At 38.8% G+C, this 27004-nt stretch overlaps 1 protein-coding gene and 1 pseudogene across 7 annotated transcripts in view; one reads left to right on the top strand and one right to left on the bottom strand.

Annotated features, from left to right (window-relative positions):
- WNK1 (WNK lysine deficient protein kinase 1) overlaps positions 1 to 27004 on the bottom strand; it is a 135119-nt gene that overhangs the window by 11182 nt on the left and 96933 nt on the right. The window contains exons 9-26 of one of the 7 annotated variants that reach the window (XM_075552230.1): positions 26016 to 26099; positions 25030 to 25176; positions 23041 to 23499; positions 21885 to 22166; positions 21696 to 21749; positions 21108 to 21205; positions 20828 to 20990; positions 20404 to 20520; positions 19910 to 20083; positions 19665 to 19722; positions 19409 to 19531; positions 17343 to 18754; positions 16278 to 16361; positions 11940 to 12023; positions 11308 to 11368; positions 6381 to 6457; positions 3843 to 4501; positions 1391 to 1593 (exon numbers count right to left, since the gene is read on the bottom strand). In XM_075552230.1, coding sequence (XP_075408345.1) covers positions 1391 to 1593; positions 3843 to 4501; positions 6381 to 6457; positions 11308 to 11368; positions 11940 to 12023; positions 16278 to 16361; positions 17343 to 18754; positions 19409 to 19531; positions 19665 to 19722; positions 19910 to 20083; positions 20404 to 20520; positions 20828 to 20990; positions 21108 to 21205; positions 21696 to 21749; positions 21885 to 22166; positions 23041 to 23499; positions 25030 to 25176; positions 26016 to 26099 — 4339 coding nt within the window. The remainder of the gene's footprint in view (positions 1 to 1390; positions 1594 to 3842; positions 4502 to 6380; positions 6458 to 11307; positions 11369 to 11939; positions 12024 to 16277; positions 16362 to 17342; positions 18755 to 19408; positions 19532 to 19664; positions 19723 to 19909; positions 20084 to 20403; positions 20521 to 20827; positions 20991 to 21107; positions 21206 to 21695; positions 21750 to 21884; positions 22167 to 23040; positions 23500 to 25029; positions 25177 to 26015; positions 26100 to 27004) is intronic. The other 6 variants (XM_075552231.1, XM_075552233.1, XM_075552232.1 and 3 more) reach the window with 6 other exon arrangements.
- LOC142450578 (spermine synthase pseudogene) lies at positions 13823 to 15574 on the top strand (annotated as a pseudogene).

The raw sequence follows: 27004 nt of genomic DNA, 5'->3' as shown, positions 1-27004 counted from the left end.
CCCCTATTGGAAAGGATGTTGGGTCACTGTATAAAGGTGTGTTAGTCAATCAGATTTTCTTGTAAGCATCCATCAGGTCATATACAAACCCACCCATTGCCATCAAAATTATTTTTAGTAGATGACTTTCAATTACTAAGTCAGTTATGCTGAAAATGACTTCATTGCTCTGCTCCTTACTAAATGAAAATCCTTAAAAAAAAAAGACACGAAACAAATAGAAATCTAAGTTAGTTGATACTCTTTCTAATCTCGTTTCTACAAATGGGCTGCATGAACTGGCGGTAGAAGACTAGGAAAGAAAAGGTGTGGGCATCTCTGAAAGCTTCTGTCAAGTGTAGAGCAGTTAAGAAGCTTGCAACTGCTTTCGAACAAATTAATAGGTCACATTAATTTCACAAAAAGTTCATGGGCAATCTCCATGATCTTTCCATTCCATTTTCCCATGAACCTTTTGAAGTCCCTAACATCTATCACAATCAAATAGACACAATATATAGTCTTACACCAAGAGGTTATGACTGAATTATTTCTTTGATCACTAATAAGTTCTCTACTCCAATATAGAACAATGAGGTTACTATTCTGACACTCCGATATTTAAGACATATACATTTACTCCAGCTGCACTTACACCCAACCCATTCACAGAAAAAGAAAAAAACAGACAACCCCCTTCCTCGGCAAGAATTTGGTTAAAAGTGAGTTACAGGAGTTAACTGCAATACCTACATTTTCCCCCCTTTAAGAATAACCATTCATATTGTCCTCCTTGGGGGACGGACAATAGAAAAAGTGGGTGAAGGGAGATGTTGGTCAGTAAGACATGACAAAATAATAATTTATAAATTATCAAAGGTTCATGCGGGGGTGGCGGCGGAGGAGGGAGGGAAGGGTAAAAAATGAAGAGTTGATGTCAGGGGCTCAAGTAGAAAGGAAGTGTTTTGAGGATGATGGCAACAAATGTGTAAACGTGCTTGACACAATGGATGGATGTATGAATTGTGATAAGAGTTGTACGAGCCCCCAATACAATGATTAAAAAAAAAAAACCCAACTACACTTAGTGGAACAGAATATAGACTGCTGTTCAGCTATTAATTACGTGGTACTTTGTTTCCCATTAAAAAAAACTATACATGAAAACAGCTGATAAAAATATGGATTACAATGAAATAAACCAGTATCCTTGTCCAGTCTCCTCCTAGAGATCTAAATAAGGTACTAAAGATTATAGGATATAAAGAAGACATGGAACTAAGAACATTAAGAAATTCAAACTCAATGTAATTTAGGAAAAGATGAAAAATCTCCAATAGGTTATAAATTTAATTAGAGAGACCAAATGGGACAGTCAGACATGACCTGGTGACATTTTTTTTTTTTTCACCTGAAAGTTGTGGGCTTTTATTTCCCAAGGAACTGCCACGACTAGATTTACTGCTTTTGCTTTTAGTAGGTCGCCTTCTTCTCCCTGAAAGGGGGGCAGCAGGTGGAATAATGACAGCAGGGGGAACCTTGCCCAGTTTGGTATACAAAGATTCAATTTCATGTTTTTGGCGACTCTGCAGGTCTTGAATCTCTTTAAGATGCCTACAAAAGATAATCAGACAAAAATCGAAAATATCATAACCATCTCATTCAAACAAGAATCAACAACATATTTTTTAACCTTCACAAGTATTTACTTATGAATCTTTTTCTAGTTGACTAGCTTCCATTGCTGTCGTTAGCTGCCAGTGAGATGGCCCTCAACTGATGGCAACCTCATGCACAAGAGATGAAATGTTGCTCAGTCCTTCAGCGCTCCCCTACACCTCCTCATGAATGACTGTGGGTTAGACCTGATGCGATCCGTAAGGATTTTACTGGTTGATTTTTATTCAGTATCCCACCCAGTCTTTTCTTCCTACTCTTTAGACTGGAAGCTCTGCTGAAATCTATTCACCATCACAGAGACACACAAACCTCCACTGACAGATATATGATGGCTGCACATGAGGTGTACTAGCAGGAACTGAATCTGGGTTTCTTGCATGGAAATTCATTCTACCACTAAGCTACCAATACATTCTACACCAAATTCCAACATGTTCCTATCAAATGGTTGATGACATATTAGGAGAAAAGATTTCCTCATTCTTGATTCATTGTTCAAGAAAAGATTTGTTACTCTGATCTTATTTGCCAATTATAACCAATAAAACCTCACAATGTAACCCAAGAGCACTACAATTAGATTCATCTGGTAGATCAATAAATAGTTAAGAATGGTTAATAACAATTAAAGTTCTAATAATAATGCTACCATAACATGAAAGCATCAAAGCAGCTTTAGAAATAGAAATGGTATGAGAATGTAAGAGAACTTAATGAACTACACTGAAATAACTTTAGTTTTTGGCTCTCACTTTCTCTGAAAAAAATGGAAGACCAGCATATTGCAGTGAAGCGAATACTCACAGGAGAACCAAGAAAATAGGGACATGATGTTCATTTTTTAAAAATAAGGGGAGGTCTGCAGACTACCTCACAAGTTCATCTTGTCTCAACAGGAGGAACCGACCCTAGCTGATGTGAGGCCTTCTCTGTCAAAGTGGTTATGAAGCTGTGCAAACACAGAAGGGTGATACGCAGTGGGCAGGCCCACTGCCACGCTGCGTGGGAAACCTGACGAGCAGAGAACAGGTGTCTGCTCGTGTCTTAGTGTTTATTTACCCTCACAGTAATGGCCTCATAAAAGATATGCCTCCTTTTTTAATGATTGACTACCACTCGGTTCAGGATTACCGTTTCTAGGCCCTTCCATATCATGGGTGCTTTGTAGTTTCATTACAGTTTTTAAGGAATGAAGTGTACTTTCATTGTGTTTACCAGAGCCTCTTTATCCTTTCTTCTGATGGGCATTTGGGGTGTGTGTTTCCAACTTCTTGCTATTGTAAACTGTGCTGCGAGGAACAGAGTCCATCATATGTCTGCTCACGTGTGTCTCTTACTTCTTTGGAGTATATACTCAGTAGAGACATATTGTTGGATTATGGGATTTCTGTTCCCAGTTGTTTGAGGCAGCACCGTATCGTTTTCACAATGGTTTTATGCACTTACACACCCACCAGCAGGTAAGAGTTTTCATTTTTCCGCTCTCTCTAGGATTTGTTGTTTTCTTTCTCGCTTTGGGTATGTTTACATTGTTCTACCGTGGGCGGAAAGTGATCGGACAAGAGGAGGCACTGTAATCGAACTCAAATACTGAGTTTGCAGAAGAAAGATATGAAGGACAGGGACAGCCAGAAATCCATTTCTAGAATCCCTACATGGATTAAGCCTTTGGAGAATCCCTACTGCCTAGGGGTGTGAATAGAGTTGCCACGAGAAAGAGCGCATTGGGAAGTGGATTAATGCCAGTGTAGTCAGGTTAAAATCCAATGCCTTATCATCTGTTCTCCACTTTGACACACTTAACGTTTGTTCTAGTTTTCATTGTTTAAAAAAATTATTATTAATGTTTTACTGTTTGGTCATTGTTAGGTGTTGTTTTTTAAAAATATAAAATCCAGTATAAATTAATCTACAGAGGCAAAACTGGTAAATCAGTTTCTTAGGGTTATGGCAGTAGAGAGGCTGTGGGGAAATGGGGAACTAATAATAATGAGTATAAAATTGAAGAAATTGTTCTAAAACTGACTGGTGACGATTTCACAACTCTTTTAGTATATTTAAACCACTGAATTGTCTGGTATGTGAACTAAATGTCAGCAAAACTGGTAAAAGTAAAAAATAAAAGTTCATCTTCAAAGTTTCTTAGATATTACACATGATCTCACAGGGGAAAATATACTTACTTGTCTCTTAGTCGACGAAGTTCTAACTTTAAGTCTTCATCCTCAATATCAGATTCATTGTCACTACTCATATAGGAGGAATTAAATGAATTACTAAGGCTCTGACTTAGGGTCTGGATAGGAAGGCTTTTTGAGCACAGCTGTTGCGGGGAGTGTGGACTACCTGAACCGTCATCCAAATCCCTACTTAGGAAGGCAGCTTCCAGGTCAGAAGATGGTCCATTCAGATGTGAAGGCTCTGCCAGTTCAGGCTTCTCTTTCTTTGGTATCACAGAAGGAAGAGCAGCTTGTTCCAAATCCGTATAAGGAGGAGATGCTGTGGGCCCCTGTGTCGTTGCCACAGTGATCTTGTCTTCAGTTCTTGATACAGAGAAACGACCCACTTTGCTTGTTGTAGTTGTTACCTGAAAGCGTCCAATGTTGGTAGACTGTCCAGTTTCTGACTTTGCCCCTGTGGCAGGGGCTTTGTGGGCACCGTCTGGCACATCTGAAGCGATGACACGGATGGGTATCCCGGTAGGCTCGGGCTTTACCAGGGTGCTCTCTGGACTGCTACTTGATAGCGCTGAGGACTCTGAAGTGCTAGATTCAAAATGAACAGATTTTGCATCTTCTGACTTTTTACCCTCTTTGGGGGCATCATCTGTTGTAACGGAAACCTAACAAGAAAAGAGACTGAGTTGAGAATTAAAGAGATTTTATTTATTTATTTATTTTAAAAAGAGATTTTAATCAGAGTCTCTCTTCACACACACGCTCTGGCCTTAGCGGTGAAAATAAATGGAACACGCTAACAGAGAAATAGCTTGTTCTATAACGCAGATGCTGAGTGGCTGGCTAAGCTTAATATTGAAATGATTTGATTCTATATCCTCTGCCATGAACAGGGATTTACAACCGAAATGATCTGTGTTCACATCTCATGGCATGCATAGGATTAAGACTCATGCCTTAGCCAAGCAAATTTAAATAATAAAGGAGGGTGAAATCTTGAACATTGCTGTAAATAAAAAATGACAAAGATTAAATCAAATGAAAAGCAAATGCAAGCTAAATTTCAAAATCAATGTAATTAATCATATTCACTCCTTACTTACAGATATGGTTATGTTCCTAAGACCATGTTGACACATGAAAATTGGCATTATGCACAAGTGGAGAATGAGCGTTTCAATCACAATCAATCAATCAGCTCACAAATAGAGGGCTCTTGTATCATTACATAACTGTCACACCATTAGGAAACCATGACCTAGTCAAGATGACACAACTTTAACCATCACAGCCAAAACTACTCTTGCCTTGCACCTGTGTTTGTTACTGCCAGATATAAGTTATCAGTGTGCAAGAAAAAATAGCCCAACTTTTACCACTGTTGTAAATGCAAGATAACGAGATAATAGGAAGGCGTAATTAACGAAACGCAAGATCTAGATCCTTGTTATGGGTCTTATGTGTATTTTTATTACTAATTCAACAGAGTTACAAAGTGTTAAGAATCCCCATTTCCAACTGAAAGAACGTCACCTGGTATCCCTAAGGACTACCTTAAGAATAACTGGAAAATAGTTGTGAAATCATGAAAAACAAACTAGCTAGCTAACTATACTAAGAGTCAGAAACTCTTCATTAATTGGGCCAGCATGGAAAATAAAATTATACGGCAATAACTGATGTTGACTAAGCACTTTCACTATTGGAATTTATCTTAAGAATATTGCCTTATACATGGAAAACATTTTTATATACAAGGATGCTTAATACTATGTATTAAGTTATAGAAATTACAAACAACATGAATGACCAGCAATAGAATAGACTACTTGGATAGGGAGACAAAAGGAAAAAATGTCTGATTTGGAGAAGCAGGTTAATTTTAGCTACAAATATGTACAGAGGAAAAGTTGGGAATAGTTGAGTAATAGGACTGAGTGTTTTTTCCCTCTACCTTGTAAATATTTTACATCTTCTTCAATTAGCACATATTCCTTTTATTCTATTTAGAATGGAAAGACAAATTTAAACTGTTGCATGCATTACCTTCAGTAGCGGGGAAAATAGATAAAGAAGGATATATATCATCAAATTGATAATTATGTCCCAAATAGGTAGGTGATAATTTTAATTATCATTGCCATCGAGTGGATTCTGACTCAGTGACTTATGTAAAGTTTCTGAGACTATCAATCTTCATGGAAGCAGGCAGTCTAGTCTCATCTTTCTCCCCTGGGACAGCAGGTGGGTTACACCCCTGACATTAGCAGTATAAGCCTTAATTCCATGGCACCACCAACGTTTAAATTATACACACACCTAACTGCCATCAAGTCAATGCTGATGCATAACAACGTTCCTAGGACTGCAATTGTTTATAAGAGTAGCCCAGTCTTCCTCCTGAGGAGTAACTAACTGGTGGTTTCCAGGTACGGCAATTTGGATAGCAGACTGGCGAGAAATCACACTACCACCAGGGCTCCTAATGGTATACACAGCTCCCCTTAATGAGGGAAGTATAATAAAAAAGAGGAACTGATTTACCTGAAACCGTCCCATCTTAATAATTCCTCCAGCTCCTGAACTAGTTGTTAGAACAGGGCCTTCTGCGCCTTGAGAAACTGAAACAAAAAGAGAGAGGAGAACAGCTTTTCTTCTTCAGCATTTACTAGCATTTCTTTTTCAGATCAGATGGTCAGAAATGCAGATGATGGAAGTTGTGAAAAGTAAAGTTTCTTACCACTTTTCATTTAAGTTTTGTCCAACACAGGAAACCCAGTTATTGTTTGCTTAACTTCTAGTTAAAATATCAACTAGCTATCTTCATTTTGAGATTTTCATTCTTTATAAAAAATGATCAAATCCTGAAATTTATCATTAGCTCCCTATCTTTCCTTTTTCACATGTACAGGTAATATTGCATTGTCTGAAGGAATACATTACTGATAGAGCAATCATACACTTAAAACACACACACACACACACACACTCAATGGAAGTGCCAAGTCATTTCCATTTATAACTTTTAATAGATATTACCAAATTGATCTCCACAGAGGTGACTCAATCTACCAACGCATTAGCGATCCCATCTAACAGGGTAGAACAGTCACTGTGCGTTTCTCAGACTGTAACTCTTTATGAGACTACAAAGCTTCATTTTTCTGAGTCCTAAGGGTGCAGTGGTTATGAGTTTGGCTAACTGCAAGGTCAGCAGTTTGATACCACCAGCCACATTTTGAAAGAACGATTATATACTTACTCCTCACTTATCAACTTGACTGGGCCATGAATTTAGTGGGTTGGCAGCTATATAATTTGGCAGTTTTGTATTGATGAAATATTATTTTGCAATCTGATGCCATTCTTTTATTTTTGCATAAAACCAATTTTCATGTAACAGCCAAGAACCTAACTATGTTGATAAGCAAGGAGTGGGTAGACTGTGAATGAAGAGATACTATAATAACTATTAATAAGCAGTAAGAACTTACTTATTACTGAATTCAGAGATAAGATAAAGATCTATTTCAGATTGCTTAGTTAAGCATTTTAAGGCAACTTTTAGGGTACCTAGATTCTCCCTAAAGACCAACCATGAACTTGAGTTTCTTTCTAGAGATACTGTACAAATATGCCAGCACATATTTATTTTAAACCACTGGTAGAATATTCCTGCTTTTGATGCTCTCATTTAATAATCTAAAAGATTATTCCATATTGGTCTCATTCTTTTAAATGGCTACATGGTAATGATAAGCAGCACATATTTTTAATTGCACCAGACTTCTTCGACTGATGTACACTTAAGTCATTCAGAACTTCTTGATATTATAAAAGTAATCTAATAAATATTTTTAGGTAAGTACCAAGTCATTTCCATTTATAACATTTCATAGATATTACCAAACTGATCTCTACAGAGGTGAACCAATGATTAAAAAGAGACATTTTTGTTTAAGCCTCTTTTTCTCTATATTTTGATTTCCTTTGGCCCATGGTAAATTATAAAACTCTTTATTATATTAGCAAAACTAGTATGTATATGTGTGTGAAATATACTATCTTCTTTTTCATTTGTCTTTGAACATTTTTCTATTCATACGAAAACATTCATATTAATTATGGCTTCTGAGTTTGATATTAAATTTCTGAGAACCTTTCCCTAATTTAAGGGTAAGCAAACTATGATCTATAGGCAAACCCAGAACACTGAGTAGCTGTGGCAGAGACGGACTAAATGGCTTACAAAGCCTAAAATACTTACTATTGGTCTAGATAGACATGTACATATGCAAATGTATTTATATATGAGAATGGGGAAGTAGATCTATGTACCTATATTTGTAGGTTTAGTATTAAGGTAGCAGAAGGACATTGGGCCTCCGCTCAAGTACTCCCTCAATGCAAGAATACTTTCTTCTATTAAATTGGCAATCTATGATGCTCATCTTCCCGACACAACCTCTGAAGACAAAGCGGGTGAATAATCAAACGTGGTGAAGAAAGCTGATGGTGCCTGGCCATCAAAAGAAATAGCATCTGGGGTCTTAAAGGCTTGAAGGTAAACAAGCGGCCATCTAGCTCAGAAGTAACAAAGCCCAAATGGAAGAAGCACACCTGCCTGTGCGATCATAAGGTGTCAAGGAATCAGGTATCACAGCATCATCAGAACAAAAAATCTTACCATAGGGAATGAGGGGGACAGTGTGGAGTGGAGACCCAAAGCCCATTTGTAGGCCACTGGAGATCCTCTGGCAGAGGGGTCTCGGAGAGGAGACGAACCAGACAGGGTGCGATGTAGCAACAATTAAAAATACAATTTTCCTCTAGTTCCTAAATGCTTCCTCTTCCTCCTCCCCCCCCCCCCCCACCAACTCTCCTAATCCCAATTCTACCTTGCAAGTCTGGCTAGACCAGAGGTGTGGAAGGGATCAGGTATCAGGCATCATCAGAACAAAAATAATCTTATCATAGTCAATTGGGGGAGGGGAGAAGAGTGCGGAGTAGAGACCCAAAGCCCATTTGTAGGCCACTGGACCTCCCCTTACAGATAATTTATAAATTATCAAGGGTTCATGTGTGAGGGGGCAGTGGGAAGGGAAAACATGAGGACCTGATCCCAGAGGCTTAAGTGGAGAACAAATGCTTTGAGAATGATGAGGGCAATGAATGTACATATGTGCATTACACAATTGATGTATGTATGGATTATGATAAGAGTTGTATGAGCCCCTAATAAAACAATTAAAAAATATGTACTATTTAGCTCGGTACTGAAAGTTTGCTGTTACAGATAGTTTAAAAAAAGGAAAAATAATTCCTCAAATGCTTTCTTAAAGTATTATTTAATGATATCTTTATTTGAAAATCATTTTGGTCTGAGCTAGGGATGATCTACCTTTGCTTGTTTCCAATTAGCATATGGAGTTGTCTCAAATAATTTACTGAAATACCCGATCTTCAACTCACCAATTTGAAAGGGCAACTTTTTCATATCCTGACAGATATGCTGAGTGAAATTAGTCAATCACAAAAGGGCAAATACTGCATGGGACAATTATTATAAAGTGTCAAGAAAAAGTTTTCACCCTAAAGACAATGTTCTACATCCTAAGTAGCAACTGGAGTCTTAGAAGCTCATTAGCAACCCTTTAAAGTGAAAGGACTCGTTTCTCCCTAGCCAGAAGAAAGAAGAATGGAAAAAAACCTAAGATATATGGATACAATGAATTCAACAAACAAATAGATCCAGTAAAAAACAGAAACTAAAGGGGGGTGGGGGAGTGTGTTCAGTTACTACTATGAACTGCTCTGATGATCACATTAGAAAAGTCCTGGATAGAGTGGGAGAAAAATGTGGAAGAAAACGCCAAATCATAAGAGATGCCAGGCTTCCTGGTTATATGATAATGGTGGAACCCCTAAGACTATAGCCCTTACTAACTCTTCAAATCAGAAACGGAACTCACCAATGTTGGATAATCAACCATTTATCATACAAAGGACAGCATTTGCATAAGGACAAAGTTCAGAGGGTTAGTAAAAAAGGATTAGAAACAGCAAACACAGGGAATAAGTGGGATAAATGATATTACATTGATGGAATTGCAATGGATGAGTTGAAGCAAAATGTGTAGGAATTATTAAATGTAAAACTGATGATGTGCTCTGTAAACCTTAACCTATTGGAAAAGAAAAAACTAAAATGAATTACGTTGCAAGGATAGAGCAGTGAGGATGATGTGGAAGGGAAAAAGGGTGGGAGAAAAGCATTTCACTGCTTGCTTTGTTTTTCAGACATATTAAAACATTAAAAAACAAACAAAAAAGGCGTGGAAAATAGCATGGAAAGATAATGAAACTTTCCCATGAACTTTTAAAGCCCCTACAGAGCTTAGGTGGGACTGATGCCTAATGTAGTGAAAAGTTTAAAAACAACAAAAGTTCTCGTCAATATGCCAATTCTAAATACTCTAGAAAAAGGATTTTAAAAAGTATTTAACCTGATTAATTGAAATCTTTTATATCTGTGTCTACTGTCAGGCCATTCAAACTTATCTCATTCTCTATATGTGCAGTGTCACAAAAGTCAAGAGGTGACATGCCTATCTTTAAAATATGCTCAGATTTCATAATCTGTCCAAGCGAGAGTCTGGTGTAGCCAATAACAAAGTGTTAAAACCACCATTACGATCTTCTACCCCGCAAAAATTACAAACATCAAATATTTATAAATTGCCAATGTTCTAGGCAATATCCATACTGTCTAGTCATGAGTACAACATGTTATAAAAGTCTCAAACATGGGGTGGAGACGAGCCAGTCAGGGTGCGATGTAGCAACGATGAAACACACAACTTTCCTCTAGTTTCTAAATGCTCCCTCCCCACCCACTAGCATGATCCCCATTCTACCTTACAAAAATGGCTAGACCAGAGGATGTACACTGCTACAGATAGCAACTGGAGACACAGGGAATCCACGATCCCTTCAGGACCAGTGTTTTGAGTGGCGATACCGGGAGGTTGGAAGGAGGGTGGGTAGGAACGGGGAAACCGATTGCAAGGATCTACATGTAACCTCCTCTCTGGGGGATGGACAACAGAAAAATGGGTGAAGGGATACATTGCACAGTGTAAGATATGACAAGATCATAATTTATATATTATCAAGGGTTCATGAGGGAGTGGGGAACGGGAAGGGAGGGGGGAAAATGAGGAGCTGATGCCACAGGCTTAGGTGGAGAGCAAATGCTTTGAGAATGATGAGGGCAACAAATGTACAAATGTGCTTTACACAGTTGATGTATGTATGGATTGTGATAAGCGTTGTATGAGCCCCTAATAAAATGATTAAAACAACAATAAAGTCTCAAAACACATCTATCGTCTCAAGAATGCATAATAGTGTCTTCATAATCAACCATAGGCAGGACTGGAAGTAGTAATATAAGAAGGTTGCTTCTTACCATCCTTCTGAGGATGTGCTCCTGTTTCCGCAGCTGCTGTTGGAGCCGCCACAGACACAGGCTGCAAACACACACACACAGATACCACAAAATCTTTAGCTGCAGTCCATCTGAAATTTCTGTTCTTGCTGCCTTTCCTTTGATTTTGGGGACATTTTCTTTCTTTTTATTCAACAAAGTCAGTAAAGGCAGCTTTTAAAAGAAATCTGAACTCTTCACTCTCAATTACTTTCTTAACTTTTCTCACAGGTTTGTGCATAATTTGGATATTCATAGGAAAATAACTTTCATCAGAACCTTATTATCTCATAATGGAAAAAGTTAAACAGCATATTTTTAAAAAGATAGCCCTTTCCAAAGCATAAAAACAAAATGCGTGAAGATTAATCTGTGATATACTTCCAACCAAAGAAAGGGTAACAAAAAGGACTTTCTAATAAGATCTTTCCCACAATGACACTGTTGGGTATTAATTAATCTCTTTAATCTATCTCACTTTTGTTGACTGGAACAAGCAGGGACTCTTTTCTGAAATGTTGTTACATGTATTAATAGCAGGTCACAGCTTTTATTGCAGAAATATAACACATTAGGGTCATGGGAAGAACATTTTAGTAATTTTTGAAACTTACACCAGCTGCAGATGTTACAGCAATAGTCTCTGGACTAAGTGTTCTTCTCAATTGAGTATCGAGATCTTCCAGAGGCTGCTGGGTCTAAACAAAAACGAATATAGTTAACACAGCTCTATAGTAAACTTACACAGAGATGCTATTTTATGTTTTAGATTGACACAACAGTGACTATTTCTTGTAATATTAGCTTTTGACTGAGGTAGGTATTTTTGTTTTTTTTTTTTAACTGAAAGAGATACCTAGGCACATATTTTTTCATGAAATGACCCACCCCCCTGACTTCCCTAGATGACTTCCTTTGGAAGTCAATGAAAGAAATGCACAAGATTAGAAGGAAAACAAAACGAAACAAAGCTTGTTGCATTGGATTTCTAACAAGTGGATGTAACAGCTATCAATGTGGTGCCTTTTATAAAGGTCTTTCAAAAGTTAATGGTCGCATATAATCCATTACTTCCACAATGATTTGAAACCTATTCTCATGTTTATGATTATTTTACTGCTCTAAAAAAGAAAGAATAGAAGCTATAAGGATGGAGGCAGCACATCAGCCTGTGTGACCTGTTTGTTAAAGACATTCAAAGCTGCCATCTAGCTCAGAAGCAACAAAGTCCACATGGAAGAAGCACACCAGCCTGTGTGATCATGAGGTGCTGAAGGGATCAGGTATCAGGCATCAAAGAACAAAAATCATATCACTGTGTGCTCAACTCCCCTATACGATCGCCGACGACAAATGGGTACATAAGCAAATGTGGTGAAGAAAGCTGATGGTGCCCAGCTATCAAAAGACATAGCGTCTTGAGTCTTAAAGGCAAACAGGCGGCCATCTAGCTGAGAAGCAACAAAGCCCACATGGAAGAAGCACACCAGCCTGTTTGACCACGAGGTGTCAAAGGGATCAGGTATCAGGCATCAAAGAACCAAAAATACTATCATTGTAAATGAGAGTGAGTGCAGAGTGGAGACTCAAAGCCCATCTGTAGGCAACTGGATACCCCTTACTGAAAAGTCGCAGGGAGGAGATGAGCCAGTCAGGGTGCGATGTAGCAACGAAGAAACATACAACTTTCCTCTAGTTCTTAAATGCTTCTTCCTTCCACTATCATGATTCCAATTCTACCTTACAAATCTGGCTAGACCAGAGGATGTACACTGATACAGATAGGAACTGGAAACACAGGGAATCCAGGACAGATGACCCCTTTAGGACTAGTGGTGAGTGGTAATGCCTGGAGGGTGGAGGGAATGTGGGGTAGAAAGGGGGAACCAACTACAAGAATCTACATATAACTTCCTCCCTGGGGGATGGACAGCAGAGAAGAGGGTGGGGGGGAGACGCCAGACAGTGTAACATATGACAAAATAACAATTTATGAATTATGAAGGGTTCTTGAGAGAGGGGGGAAAATGAGCAGCTGATATTAAGGGCTCAAGTAGAAGGCAAATGTTTTGAGCATGATGGCAACATATGTACGTATGTGCTTGACACAATGGATATATGTAGGGATTGTGATAAGAACTGTACGAGCCCCAAATAAAATTAAAAAAAATTTCTCTAAAGAAGTGTCACCTTAACTTTTATTTCATGTAAGGTATTAAGAATTATATAACCAAATGCTTCTTAGATGGCTTGCAACAATATTAGTGTTTTTAAGTTTACTTGTGGTCTCTGCTCCACTGACCCCAACTATGTTGTGATGATAATCCCACTGGGAATGGGTTGTCTCCGTTATGTTAATGACGCAGGATGAATGCTGTGTCTTATGGCTTAGAAAATATAGCCCTCAAGTAGAAGCTCGGAACAGACAAGGACCTTCCACCAGAGTCAACAGCGAGAAAGCCAAAGAGCCAGCACCCTGAATCAGAGCTACCTGATGATGTGTGAGAAAATAAACTTGCTTATTAAAGCCACTGTTTATGCTACTTCTGTTAGAGCAGCACTAGGTAACTTGTAAGATTACAAACAAAAGAACTATGAAGTATCTTAGTTTTGCTAAACTTTCATCCAAATTTTCAAAACCGTGATAATTGGTATAAATATACAGAGCTAAAATGGCTCCCACTGTATTTTCTAAACATAACCAGAGAAATTCTTCACATTTTGCTTAAAGTCTTGCTATTTCTATTACAGCCATTTCATTTCTATTTGTTGTGTCTCCCTGTTTTATCCTCAGCCAAGCTTCTCAACTGTAAGACCAAAATAGCTTCCGAGTCTTTGGATTTACACAGATAATCATTTCAAAAGTAGCAAAATATTCAAAGGTGACCAACTATCTTTCTTGCTGTGCTTAACGGTTGTTTAGTTGGAAGGTGATTTCAGGGGATAGTTTCAAATTCAAGGTTTGAAAAGCAACATATGGGCATTGTCTGGGGGACTCTTCTAGCTTCCATAGGCTCATTTAAGTCTGGATTCTTTAAGAATCAAAGAATCTGTCCTTCCTGTAGCCCAATGCGGGGGGTTGGGGTGGGGGAGCAGATCCCCTGGAAAGGACTGGAGGGCCAGGGACGAGGATAAGAGGGTGACGGTGAAGACAACTCTGGGCTGCCGGGGCAGGGACTGGGGCAAGGCAGGGAACTCAGAAGGCTGCTGATGGAAAAACCCTTTTCAAAGGCCTGCAGTCCATTTTCCAGGAGCAGGGAATGACTGAGTCAGTGCACCTGGAAAGATTATGGCTACTTAGCAACCCACACCAACAAAAATGGCAGCTTTGGCAATTTGAGAATTTACCCCCACGGATTGGTGTTGCTGGACATTCAGTTACGACAGTGATGTGCAAGGGAAAAGAGAATTTGACAGTCTTCTGAACAAAATAGAATGAATGAATGAAAGAACCGAATCAGGAAAGTACTGCAAGGGTGAAGTGATTACCACTCATTGTTCAAGGACGAGCCATCGACAGATATTGGCCCACTATCGACGAGCGCCTGGTGGAGTGCAACATCTACGAGGTGCTGTATGAGGAGGCGTCACCTTATCAGGACATTAAAATTCTACTCTTCAAGTAATTTGGAAATAGTCTTCTCATCCTCAGCAGAGATGTCAATTTGGCAGTGACTTGGCATATACCTGGGCCATTATGGGCAGTGAAAAAGCTTATACTAGCAAAGATGTACTGATTCTGGCAGGTGAAGATGGGGGCACATTATGTAAAATAGTGAAACTGAAACCAGAGACGGTCACGATGGTAGAGATTGACCAAATGGTGATTGATGGATGTAAGAAATATATGAGAAGAACATGTGGTGAAGTCTTAGACAATCTTAAAGGAGAATTCTTTCAGGTTCTAATAGCAGACTGCATTCCCGTCCTAAAGAGGTATGTCAAAGGGAGAATGTTTGATTGTGTGATTAATGATTTGACAGCTGTTTCTATCTCCAAGTCTCCAGAAGAAGACTCCACCTGGTAGTTTCTCAGACTGATTCTTGACCTTTCAATGACAGCCTTGAAACAAGATGGGAAATATTTTACACAGGGAAACTGTGTCAATTTGACGGAAGCCCTGTCGCTCTATGAAGAATAGCTCGGGCACCTCTATTGTCCTGTGGAATTCCCCAAGGAGTTCATCTGTGTCCCTTCAGACTTGGAACTGTGGGCATTTTACACTGTGTGGAAGACAACTAAGCTTTGAAGATGAGCGTCACCCATCATGTATGACGTCCACATATGTGATGGCATCTGAATGAGTTGGGCAATTGATTGTGAATTCCTTAAGTTTAAAAAAAAATTATTATCTTTAATTTTAAAAAGCAAATGGAAAATATATTCTTTTGATGCACTAGGGTGGTCTTTATTTATTTTTTAAAGTCAGCTTAAGGACAATCCAGCAGCACAGTCAAGGCTGCTACATGCAATGAACCCCTAGAATGTGATTTTTGTTTAACACCCTCCACCCGGGGTTTGAATAAACGTATTCTTCTGTCCAAACCTTTACAAAAGGAAAGAAATAAAAACCCCAACTAGTTGTTCCTGTCTCAAGGAAGAGGAAGCAACGGTTCATCAAGACAATTAGTTCTGCATTCCAGTTTTTCCCTCCGATTCTTGGGTCTCTTTCCTTCTCTTTTGTTCCAATGAATGAAGTTGTTACTTAAATAGCTACTTGTAGGCTTTGTCAGACACTGTTCACCGTATTAAGAAGTACAAGATAAATTTTTAGGATTCTATTATGCCAATTCTCTGACTCAAACAAAGAGAACTGATCCCACTAGACCACTGAGCTAAGGTACTATTAAGTCAAAGCCAAATGGCAAGTCAAATCATGCAATGGAGAATTAAAACAAGTTTTGTAAAGAGAGTAGGGGCCACAGAACAAAGTCTGCCAAGTCTTGGGGCACCTGTGTTAGGGAAGATCCTGGAAGAGGTGGCAGCTGCTCGCTAGGTGGAGTGCCAGCTGGAAGTTCAGTACCTGCTGGCAGCACCTATAAACAATGAAAGTAAATTTAGTTTCCAGACACATGAATAGCAGAGATGGCATACTTAAAAGAGCAAATAATCTAATGTGAATTTGGAAGCATAAGAATAAAAACTGTACATAATATCGTTTGTCATCTAGGTTATACTCTGGGGAGACTCTCTTAAAGGCTATTAGAACCATTCGTACTATTATAGGCGCCTCTACGACAGACCTATAAAATGTGTAAAATATAGCAAAGGATATTTTAAAAATAAAATAGGAAATACATCACATATATGTGCAGCACATTATAGATACTAAGGCACTTCTTTGATACAGTGTTATTAGGTTTTTGCTAAGATTTTTCTAATAAGTCATTGTCTCCTCATTTAAGCAAGAGGCAAATTAATAAAGATCATCAGAAATCCAATACTATGATGGAATTTTAGTCTGAGTGAAGTCTCTGTATTATCTTATAATAAAAAGAATATTTACCAGTGGCAATGTAGAAAGATGACTATACAGTACACTAGACAAAATATGGCCTTGCTATCTGCCACCACAGAATTACAGAATAAATACTAGTTATTTTATGCCTCGCATTGCATTCTTTTCTCCTTCCTATTAATTTAATCACCAAATTAACATTTTTCTAACACCCAAATTGCACCTTTATACACATCAGAAAACTTAAAAAAAAAATTCTCATAGAATTTAAGATTGTGAACTGCTGCCAGAAGCAATTTAATCTTTGGATTAAAGATTAGGGAGAAATGCTTGCATTTTACGGAATATTATGTATGCATAGCAAATAATGCAGCAACTAAAATTAACCTCTAAAAGCCCATAATTCAACATGAAAAGTAACCCTTTGTTAAAAATATAAAAACACTGTTTACGATACCTAATACACAGCCTCCGAAAAAGCACTCAATTATTTATTCAATAAATTATTGAGTTTCCTACTGTAAGGCACCTTTAAAAATCAATCTCCGATGGATCTTACCGGAGCCTTAGTTAAAGGTGGTTTTGAGGGAGTTGTTCCAGGTTTCACTCCTGCTGTAGTGCTGACTGGGGCTGAAATATAACTGCTCGGGGTAGAAACTTGCCCCGGTGTGACCACTGGCAATCCAGCTGCTCCTAAAGGCAAACTGGTTGGTGGCAAGCAACTACTTGCAGTGGAAGTCATGAGCTTGCTTGGTGCGGCAGCAGTGGTTGGGGCGCCTGGCATGACAGTGGTCTCTCCTACTAGTGATGTCTCCAGGGACACAGAGGCATGCTGAGTTCCAGATGAACTGTGCTCACTAAAGAGAGACCGCAGCTTTTCCTCCAGTGTCTTTATGTCATCAATCCCAGCTTTGGGTTGTGCATCAGCATCTATTTCAGGACAGTGACTATGGGGCTGATTGGGAAGCAAAGCTGGTTGAGGCTGGCTATGAATTAGTGTCTGCTGTACAGCAGGCACATTGACAACAGGTTGTACCAATGGTGGGACATTGGGTACTTGGGGTAATAAAGGTGTGGCAACAGGTCCAGTTGCTTGGGGAAGGGCAGGAGCAGAAGCCACAGCTGACGGGACAATCAAAGGATGTATCCCACCAGGTTGAGTAACAGAGCTAGAAATTCCTGGACCAGAGGAAGAGGAAGAGGATGGTGTAGAGAGGGGCAAAGCCAGCCCAGAGGCAGTGCTATAAGATGTTTTATCTAATGAGTGTGCACTGACCACCACTGTTTCAGCTAGCGTAGGAGCAGAGCTGCTGCTGCTAAGCTGAAGGGATGGCTGTGAAGCCATGCTTGGGAATGAAGTAATGGTAGAAACTGCTGTTGGTGTGGCTATTCCAGTCGTACTGCTTGCAGCAAGCTGAGGTAATACAGCTGGAGGCTTAGCATCTGGGGCAGTGGTGCTGCTGACTGCAGGGGTGGAAGCCATGGAAACTGTTACACAGGGGAGAGTGCCTGTAGCAGCAGCAGTGCTCCCACATGTGGGGGCCAGAACGGCCTGGGATGCTGCAGATACTGAGACAACAGTAGGCGCTGTGATGCTTGAACCCACACTAGTAAGTACTGGTGACTCAGACACAGATGGTATAGGGAGACCACTTGAAGTTACTACAACCTGAGTAATCCCTTTTTCAGTGGGTACCGTAACCTCAGACTGAATTACTGATGTGGGTATGTCAGTGGCAGGGACGGACACTGATGCCGTGGCTGCTCCTGTGGTTGGGACTCCAGTAATGTTACTCATGGGAGGCGGTACTACTGGAAATGTTGGTCCTCTCTGACTGATATTTGGAGGTGCTGTATTGGGTCCTTCTGTCATTTGGGCATGTTTAAGTTCAGAAAAGGCCTGCTGTAGGCTGAGGGTTGAAGCAGAGTGTGACAAATTCATTCCAGGGCCCTGAGATGTAGAGGCAGCAACTATAAAAGAAAAAAAAAAAGACAATAAAAAATAAGAACAGGCCATTTTAAAAGGGTGGATTCAAAAGACTGCTCTGACAATCTATTTTTAGATTACCAACAAGACACACACCAGGCAAAGTTTACAGTTGCTTCCAAGAAAACGAGAGACTTTAAAACTGTAGTTAAATCAAAATAGGTTAACTTCCAAAATAAGTTAACTGTCCCTGAGTATTATCAACAGGTGGGTACTGGGCTGCTCAGTGAAAGACAGGAAATCTGAGCCCGCTCAGAAGTTCGAAAGAAAGACCCATGGAACACACTTCCACTCTGGAGTCACCATGAGTTGAAACTGACTTGACAGCAACTCCTACAGTTTTTGATTTGGTCATGAGTATCTATTTCTGAAAACAAAATAAAATTCCCTCAAAACAGGGAGTAACCCTAAAGCCTACCTAATAATACTAATTGGAGAAAGAAATACACGCTGACCAGCATCCTGCATGACTGTGCTTTTTGGGCAATCTTGAATCCCTCTAGTCATTATATTTTCCTCCTTCACATGTAAGAACCTCATCACTCTATTCTAAGGACTACCGCTTGATGAACAAACCTCCAAACACAGCAGAGATGCTGTGTGATTTGCCTCAGTCTGTGGCGGAATCGAGTTCTTACCCATATCTGAGGTTTCACTGGTGAACACTTGTGATTCTCGTAATCGGCTTTCTGGCACAGGACTTACTATAAACCTTCTTCCAGCAGAATGAACAACTTGAGTTAAAGAACTGGTTGGGACACCTAGCCAAAAAGAAGCAAACCACTTAAAAACATCATACTACTTATTCTGTTACCAATAGGAGGATGCAAGGTTTCACTATTAGCACACAGCTTCCTCATGATAAAAGCCAATATGGAAAGAAAAGCAATTCACCTATTTGCTGTGGCATGGAAGATGCAGGAGCTGGTTGTTTAAACTCTCCTTCCAGTTTCTACAACAAACAAAAAATAATTCATTCTCAAATGCAACCTCAAACGGTAGTCGCAATCAATGCTGACATGCGATGGCAGTAAGAATGTTTGATCATCTCAGTTAACAGGCACGAAGTGGTGATCTCACTGAGTATTTCTGCATGGAAACTGATTGTACGTATTTTACTTCGAGACAGGGGAACCTACTTGAGAACTTGAGAAACCATAGTCATCCTTTCCCTGAAGACTCTCCAATCCCTGGTCACCTTCTGGCTCCACACTGACATCCTCACTGAGCATTTCATCAGCTTTCTCAATGATTTCTCGCACTTGATCCACAAATGACTCTCGTTCTGTGCCTAGAATAAAGTCATTAATCACCTGCCAAAGAAATGTAATGTTAGTCTGATTAACGTAAGGCTTCACATATCTTAAGTTACCCACCAACCACTTTCATAACATCTGCCCTAATTATATGACTATTTATTGGGTAGCTCATTAATTCTGCTTTTTAAACAACTCCAATACTTAACATATACCCTTGAAAAAACCATCGTAAATCAGAAGCTTGATATGTTAGTTAAAATGAAATAAATATGTAACTATTAGAACAAATAACAAAATATAGCACATTTTCCTACAGTGGTAGATATTAAAATCACGTACTAAGGTAGAATTTAGAAATCCAAGTGCATACATACCATAATTGTTGCTATCTCTTCAGGGTTGTCACCATCTAGGTCAAATTTGAAGGTGACCATTTTTCGATTGTGAGTTTCTAATTGACATTCTACTACTCGGTCTCCTTTATTTGAAACCTAAGGCGGGAGGTGGGGGTGAGAGAGAAATTTCATCTCAGAAGGCTATTCTCAATTATGAAAATGGTTATACTCAAGTTTGAGGTGGTAATGCACAATATCCCTTGAATTTATGCCTGAGGAAACACTTGCACCACTGTCATTTATTTTTCTTAAACTAGTATTGCAAGAAAACCATTGAAAAAGTTATCTGCCTCTCGATTACTCATTTATCTCCCATTGAAGCAATGTAAAGTCAAACAGCAATAGAAGTCTTTTATTAGAAGATGATTATTTTATGAACCCATTAAAAAACAGTAATACTTACATTCAATATCCTTAATTTGGGGCGTGAAGACTTTTCGTGCCGAGAACGACTTCTGACAGATTTTCGATAATGCCGTTTTGCAGTTCTCCCTTCATGCCTTCCACTGGAAGATGGGATGTTCTCATTGCCATCACTCATACCGGAAGCAACATCTGAATGTGCACTAAAAAAAAAAAAAAAAAAAAGAAAGTGGTTTCTAGTGAAGCTTAAAGTTCTGCTATTTTGAAGTTTCACACCATCCTATACATAATCAAAGAATGAGATTTTTAGCTTCACATACCTGTCTATAGAGGAGACCAATGTGGTAAGCTGGGTAGGCTGTGGTTGTACTGTTGGAACTGGCTCTGGGGGAGTAACCTGAGAAACTCCCTGGGTACTCTGTGAATGGAAAAGATAATAGAAATCTTGGTAGTAACAAGCTTTCATCAGTCATCATCCCCAATAAATTACTTGTATCTTTTTTCTTATCCCTCCCTTAATTCATAGAAGCACTAAACTTACTAGTGATTTTTAATTTTCAGCACAGAGGTAGTGGTCTTAAATTCCAAGAAATTTCTAAAGCCAGTACTATCTTGTGTAGGCTGCACGGTGAGATCAGCCAACCTATTTGCTAGGCAGTGTGACACTACAACTTGCCATGCAGCCAGCGTCTTACCAGAACTGTGCAATAGGGCAGGCAGAGCAAAGTGTGAAGATGATTCAGAACTTTCTCCCAGTAGGGCGAAAATGACTCCTGGGAGCACAGCAAGATAAGATACTTTTATAACTGCCAAATGGCAAGAGTCTGTGAAACGGTAAGAATATTGCCTAAAGTACTAGCTAGAGAAGTGAAGTGCTAACAAGTTTAATCTTCCCAAGACACACTCACTTCCCAACAGAACAGCCAGTGGCAACAAGGCCCCCACATTGGCATTTCATTCTGCTGGAAGAAAAAGTCATTCAGAAGTTAGTTTAAAAGTCTCCAATACATTCTAAACCAGGGAAGGCAATGATTCTTATTTATCACTTTAATCTCACATTTGTATTTTATATAGAAACATGCAGTAATTCCATTTACCTCCGGAGCTGCTTGCTGGGAGGATGTAGGGGGGGCTTGTTGTGCTAAACTCACTGCTGGCTGGGGCATTTGAACCTGTCCTCCTAGACCGCCCACAGGAACCAAAAGATTTGATTCCACATGAGGCTGCACCACTGTAGGAAAGTAAGCTGGTGCAGCCAGTGCTTCTGCGGGCAGGGGAGGGGATAGGACTGTAGAAGGGATGCAAACAGAAGCCACGCTGGAAGAGGGAGCAATATTTGAATCTCCTGGGTATTGTGGTGGCGGTCGAGATGGGAAGCCCTGCGACAGAAATGAGGAAGGTGAGTCAGTGCAGGTTGGGTCATCAAATTAGCAAAATTGCAAGACATGCCAAAACAAGCAAAGGAAAAATGAGCACACAGCCAAGAAGAGTAGAAGTCAAACTTCTCTATTTCTGTACCTCAAGGAACATTTTATATAAAGATAATTCTTGAAATTAAATGATAGACTGGTTCCAATTTAGAGTATAAGACTACAGGACTCTATAACCATCCTTTAAACTGCTGGTTTTACCCCTCCTGGAGATAATTTTAATGGGAATAGATTTAATAATTCCTTCTAGAACCGTATCTATTTTCTAGCCAATTTTGAATGGCCGGTGGAAAAAAAATCTTCAAGGTATCAGTTAATCTGGTCATCTATGACCTGCCAATCTAAATCTAAACCAGGATGCCTTTTAAAAAAGAAATATATTATGCTGGTATCTTTGCCTATTAAAAAAAAAGAGTAACTTTATGGAATCTGCTATTAATCATAGCATTCGGTTAATTTACGCTAAATACTGAAAGAAACATTTTTTTCTTCCAAGAAGTACCGTATATACTCATTTGAAAGTCTAGTTTTTCAGCACATTTTCACTGCAGTTTTTGTGGTAAAATTAGGTGCCTCGGCTGATATTTGGGTCGGCTTATACTCAAGTATATACAGTATCTTGAAATAAAGAGAGGATAAAAATCATCAGGATTGCTTTATCCTTTTCCAGAAATTGGTTGTTTTCACTTCTCTAGTAGATACCAGCAACTTTTGTTATTGATAGTTCTTCTGATATTCAATTACTAGGGTTTCAAGTCCTTGATAATTTACTATTAGAACCAAACCCTCTGGTACCCTTTTTTAGAACTAGCTAGCACAATACCTGGTACAGAACATCTCCAGAGGGAAGTGGAACCTCAGCAGCTTGTCCAAGGTTAGCTGGTATTCCCATGGACTGAACTGCTGGTTGCAGGAGCTGTGGGTGAACCTGACTTGGCAGCTGAGTCACAGGCTGCAGAAGGGTTGGAAGTTGACTAGGAACGGCAGTTGATCCCCCTGGGACTGCAGCTGCTGTAGCAGATGAAGCCAAGGTGAGCAGAGGCTGATTAATGCCAGCTGCCATTGTAATGGGAAGGGATGAGAAACCCGTCTGAGCTGCAGATACATGAGGAGTTGATATGGGAATTTGAGAGAGAGGGTACTGAGGAAGTACGGAAGCAGGGAGTGGCTGTCCCATAGGGAGGAAATGAGCACCAGAGTGGGCTGGAACAACTGAGGGTTGTGTTGCAACTGGGATCTTAGGTTCGCCTTGAATAGCTGGTACTGGCTGGGAAACTGGAAGCTGGGAAAGTAAATAAAAAAGAAGATATAGACTTTTTTAGAAAGCAAGATGGCCAAAGCAAGGTTTATATATTAGCAAAAAAAAAAGAATGAAACACATAATACCCCTGCATACATTAGTGTAAGCTAATATGAATATAAGAAAAGGGAAAGGATAGCAGGAGACAAAGGTTGCTAGATTAGATTGGCTACTGTCTACACTCTGAATTGCAGAATATTTTGCTAATGCTTCTTTGTTCAACAATAAAAAGGAAAGGAAGGATTCTAAGAGTGTTTTCTTTTAATAGCTCTGAGCTATTTCCACACCCCACAATCCACAGACATCAGGTTTGCTAGCATTCCATCTTTAACTTCTACGCAGTAGTGAGATTTGATTCCTTCTCACTAGAATAAGATTTGCTGCCAAAACTCTTGATTCTACCTAACACAGCTGTACAAAAATAGATATAATTGCCATACTTCACTGATTATGGGATGCAAGCCCTGGTCTCTACCATTTTAACATCTATAAAAATGGAAAGATCTTAAAAAAATGAATCACAACTCAGATGCAATGAAATATGATAACAGTACATTGTGCCAAAACATACAAGCACAAAAGGTACCAAGGAAAAATCTGAACAAAGATCATTCAGAAAAGCACACTTCCTCCAGGGGGCTTTAGGGATTAAAGCACTGATAGGAATATAAAAATATCAGTCCATATAAGGATTTTTATGAATAATGGCCGTAGACGATGAGGGAGTCCGATGACGACGTTAGACATTTTTGAAGTGTCACTGTTGTCAGTTTCATGTAGAGAAATCTACATGAAAATGCAGGATAGTAGCAAACCCCGAATAGTAGCTATAAACCACAAATGTAAAGAAAGCCAGAGCATTCAGATCAAAATACCTTTGTTTAACTCATAAGCCCTAACCAAAAAAACCTGCTCTTGTCATTGGAGCCATTCTGACTCACTGAGACCCTATGTGGTAGAGCAGAAGAACTGCCTGGTTCCTTAGGGTTTCCTAGTATGTGTATCTTAAAAACAAGTTTTTTTACAAAGCACATCAGTTTTCTACTTACTATTCATATAAATTTGTTCCATGTCATTGCAATGCCCACAACGTAATGCCATTCATGCTATTTCTACCCTGTGTTTTCAGTTTTTAAGTGTAAACCCTGACAGAAGCTGATTGCCACATCTTTTTTTTTTTTTTTTTAACTTGGCCTATTCCCTGGTGGGTTCCCACCACTGACCTTTCTTTCATACAGCAATTGAACCCTTAACTACTGTGCCACCAGGGCTCCTTCAGTAGTTTCATTACTTGTCAAATCTATTTTAGACAATCTTTGGACAATCACTGTCAGTCTGCACACATTTATATTAACCAATGCATATGTGCAAAAGAAGCAACTTTTAGTTAATTTTATTTCAGTGATATAAATGATCTTCAGTAGAAATTTCACAGTAAGAAAAATACCTATTCACACACAAGGACAAGTTACATAAGGATTCATTTTAGTATTTCAGAAACTAAGAGTTTACCTGTTTTACAGTTGATGCTTGAGGCAAGACCTGTGGAGTTTGAGGTTGATGCACTGGCTGTACACATTCAGTGATCTCACTGGAGACCGGTGGCTGTGGGAGTGAATACTGCACTATCTGCTGAGGAGGGGCTGCCTGTTGTATTCCCTGTGTATGTCAATAAAATATAAGGGTTCCATTTTTAAGATAATAACATGTTTTTATGGCTGTATGTTTACCATAGAGCTATAAATGTCCATTTTTAGTAATCAAGACATGCAGAAATCCAACTCATCCGCCTCCCTTACAGGTATCTGAATCTATGTATGATAATGATTCAATTTAATTAGTCATATGTTTTGCCAACCTCAAGTTTGATTTATTTTTTATTATCAGCCACTAATAAGAATATAAATTACATGTGCCGTTTTCCTTTTTCCAAAACAAATTTCTTTTTTATATTGTAAAATTTGTGCATGCACTCACTATTCTATAACTGTCAGGTTAAAAAAATTAGGGTAGCTGACTTTCTGGGAGGCAAGGGGGGTAGATTTCAATCTCTGTAATATAAATAATTTCCAATTTAGTGATGTTTTGGATACTCTTATGCTGTGGCTGACTTTAAATACAGCATGCTATTTATATTTATAAGACGAAAACTAAGCCCTCAATTTATAAAAGAACTGTGTGCAACCCAGAACATTTAAAAGTCACATACATAAGTAAAACAAATTGATATTCTTTATTACAGTATTATATAAGACAAATAAATTTATAAAAGATCAGTAATAGCGATTCTTTGAAACTTTAATGTACATCTAATTTATTACATTAAAAAATATATAGCAAAATGAGATTTTCTAAAATGCTACTAGAGACATATTAACTCTTAATTTTCCTTTCAAAAACTTAGCAAGCCATTCAGTATCAGGAATCAAATTCATGACAGATGTAACAGTGCTTTAGCCACTGTGAATCCATAAAATCTAGCAACACATTGCTCTCACCTGTTGAGGAAGTTGTATAGGTTGAGAAGGTGGCATCGCTGGTAAGCTACTTGAGGGGGGCTGACCCTGGCTCTGCCCCTGTACCTGAAGGAAAGAAGTGAACATAACAAATTACAGAAGTACATGGAAGTTAAGTGTACAGTTGACAAGCTTTTGCAATAAATGTCTACAAATTTGAATGAACAAAATGAAACATTAGCTTGATTGAGTATATGTAGAAAGAAAGGTCGCTGGGACATCTTTTTATAATAAGAATTTAGAGCGATCATATCATGAAACACTTTCTACGTCCCAGGAAAAACAAAACAAAACAAAATTAATGTTGGTTGTTATACTAGCAAGAGTCAAATGAAATTGTCATTAGAAATGTAATTATCAGGAAAAAAGTGACAAGCTGATCAGTGTGAAATAATTTTTTTAAACTGTACCTGATAAAAATCAATGCTAGCTTTTGCTACTTCTTGTAGTGCCATGTTGCCTTTATTTTGGTGGCCAAAACTGGGGGAGTTCGTGCTCCTGGCAACTAATGGATAGAGGCCAAGGATCCTATTAAGCATCCAACAATACACTGAACAGTTTCCCACAACAAAGAAATCCCCAGTCCAAAATGAGAATAGTGTTGAGGGTAAGATTATATCTTACTAAGATGCCTAAAAGTTCAATAAATTGAAATGAGAAAGGAAGATGGAGCAGGCAGGTAGGTTAAGGAAATAAAAAGGCCCCGTTCAGTTAAGAAGGGGGTTCTTTGAAGCTTACTTGTGGCAGCTACCTGCTATTAAGTATTCATTCATGCTTTAATATGTCTACAATTGACACCCTGTTTAATGTTTTATATTCAAATGACTTTGGAATGTTTAAAGGAGAATGGCCAGCAATATATTAAGATTTGCACTAGGGATCATGACATGTGAGCACAATACATTTCCATACAACACAGTTTTCAAGTTTTTGGATCTTTCCCTCCTCATAATATTATAAATTGTTATATA

Source organism: Tenrec ecaudatus, chromosome 6, assembly GCF_050624435.1.
Source record: "Tenrec ecaudatus isolate mTenEca1 chromosome 6, mTenEca1.hap1, whole genome shotgun sequence".
NCBI classification, from domain to species: Eukaryota; Metazoa; Chordata; class Mammalia; order Afrosoricida; family Tenrecidae; genus Tenrec; species Tenrec ecaudatus.
The sequence above is the reverse complement of the archived record's forward strand: the minus strand, read 5'-3'. Positions and strand labels throughout refer to the sequence as shown.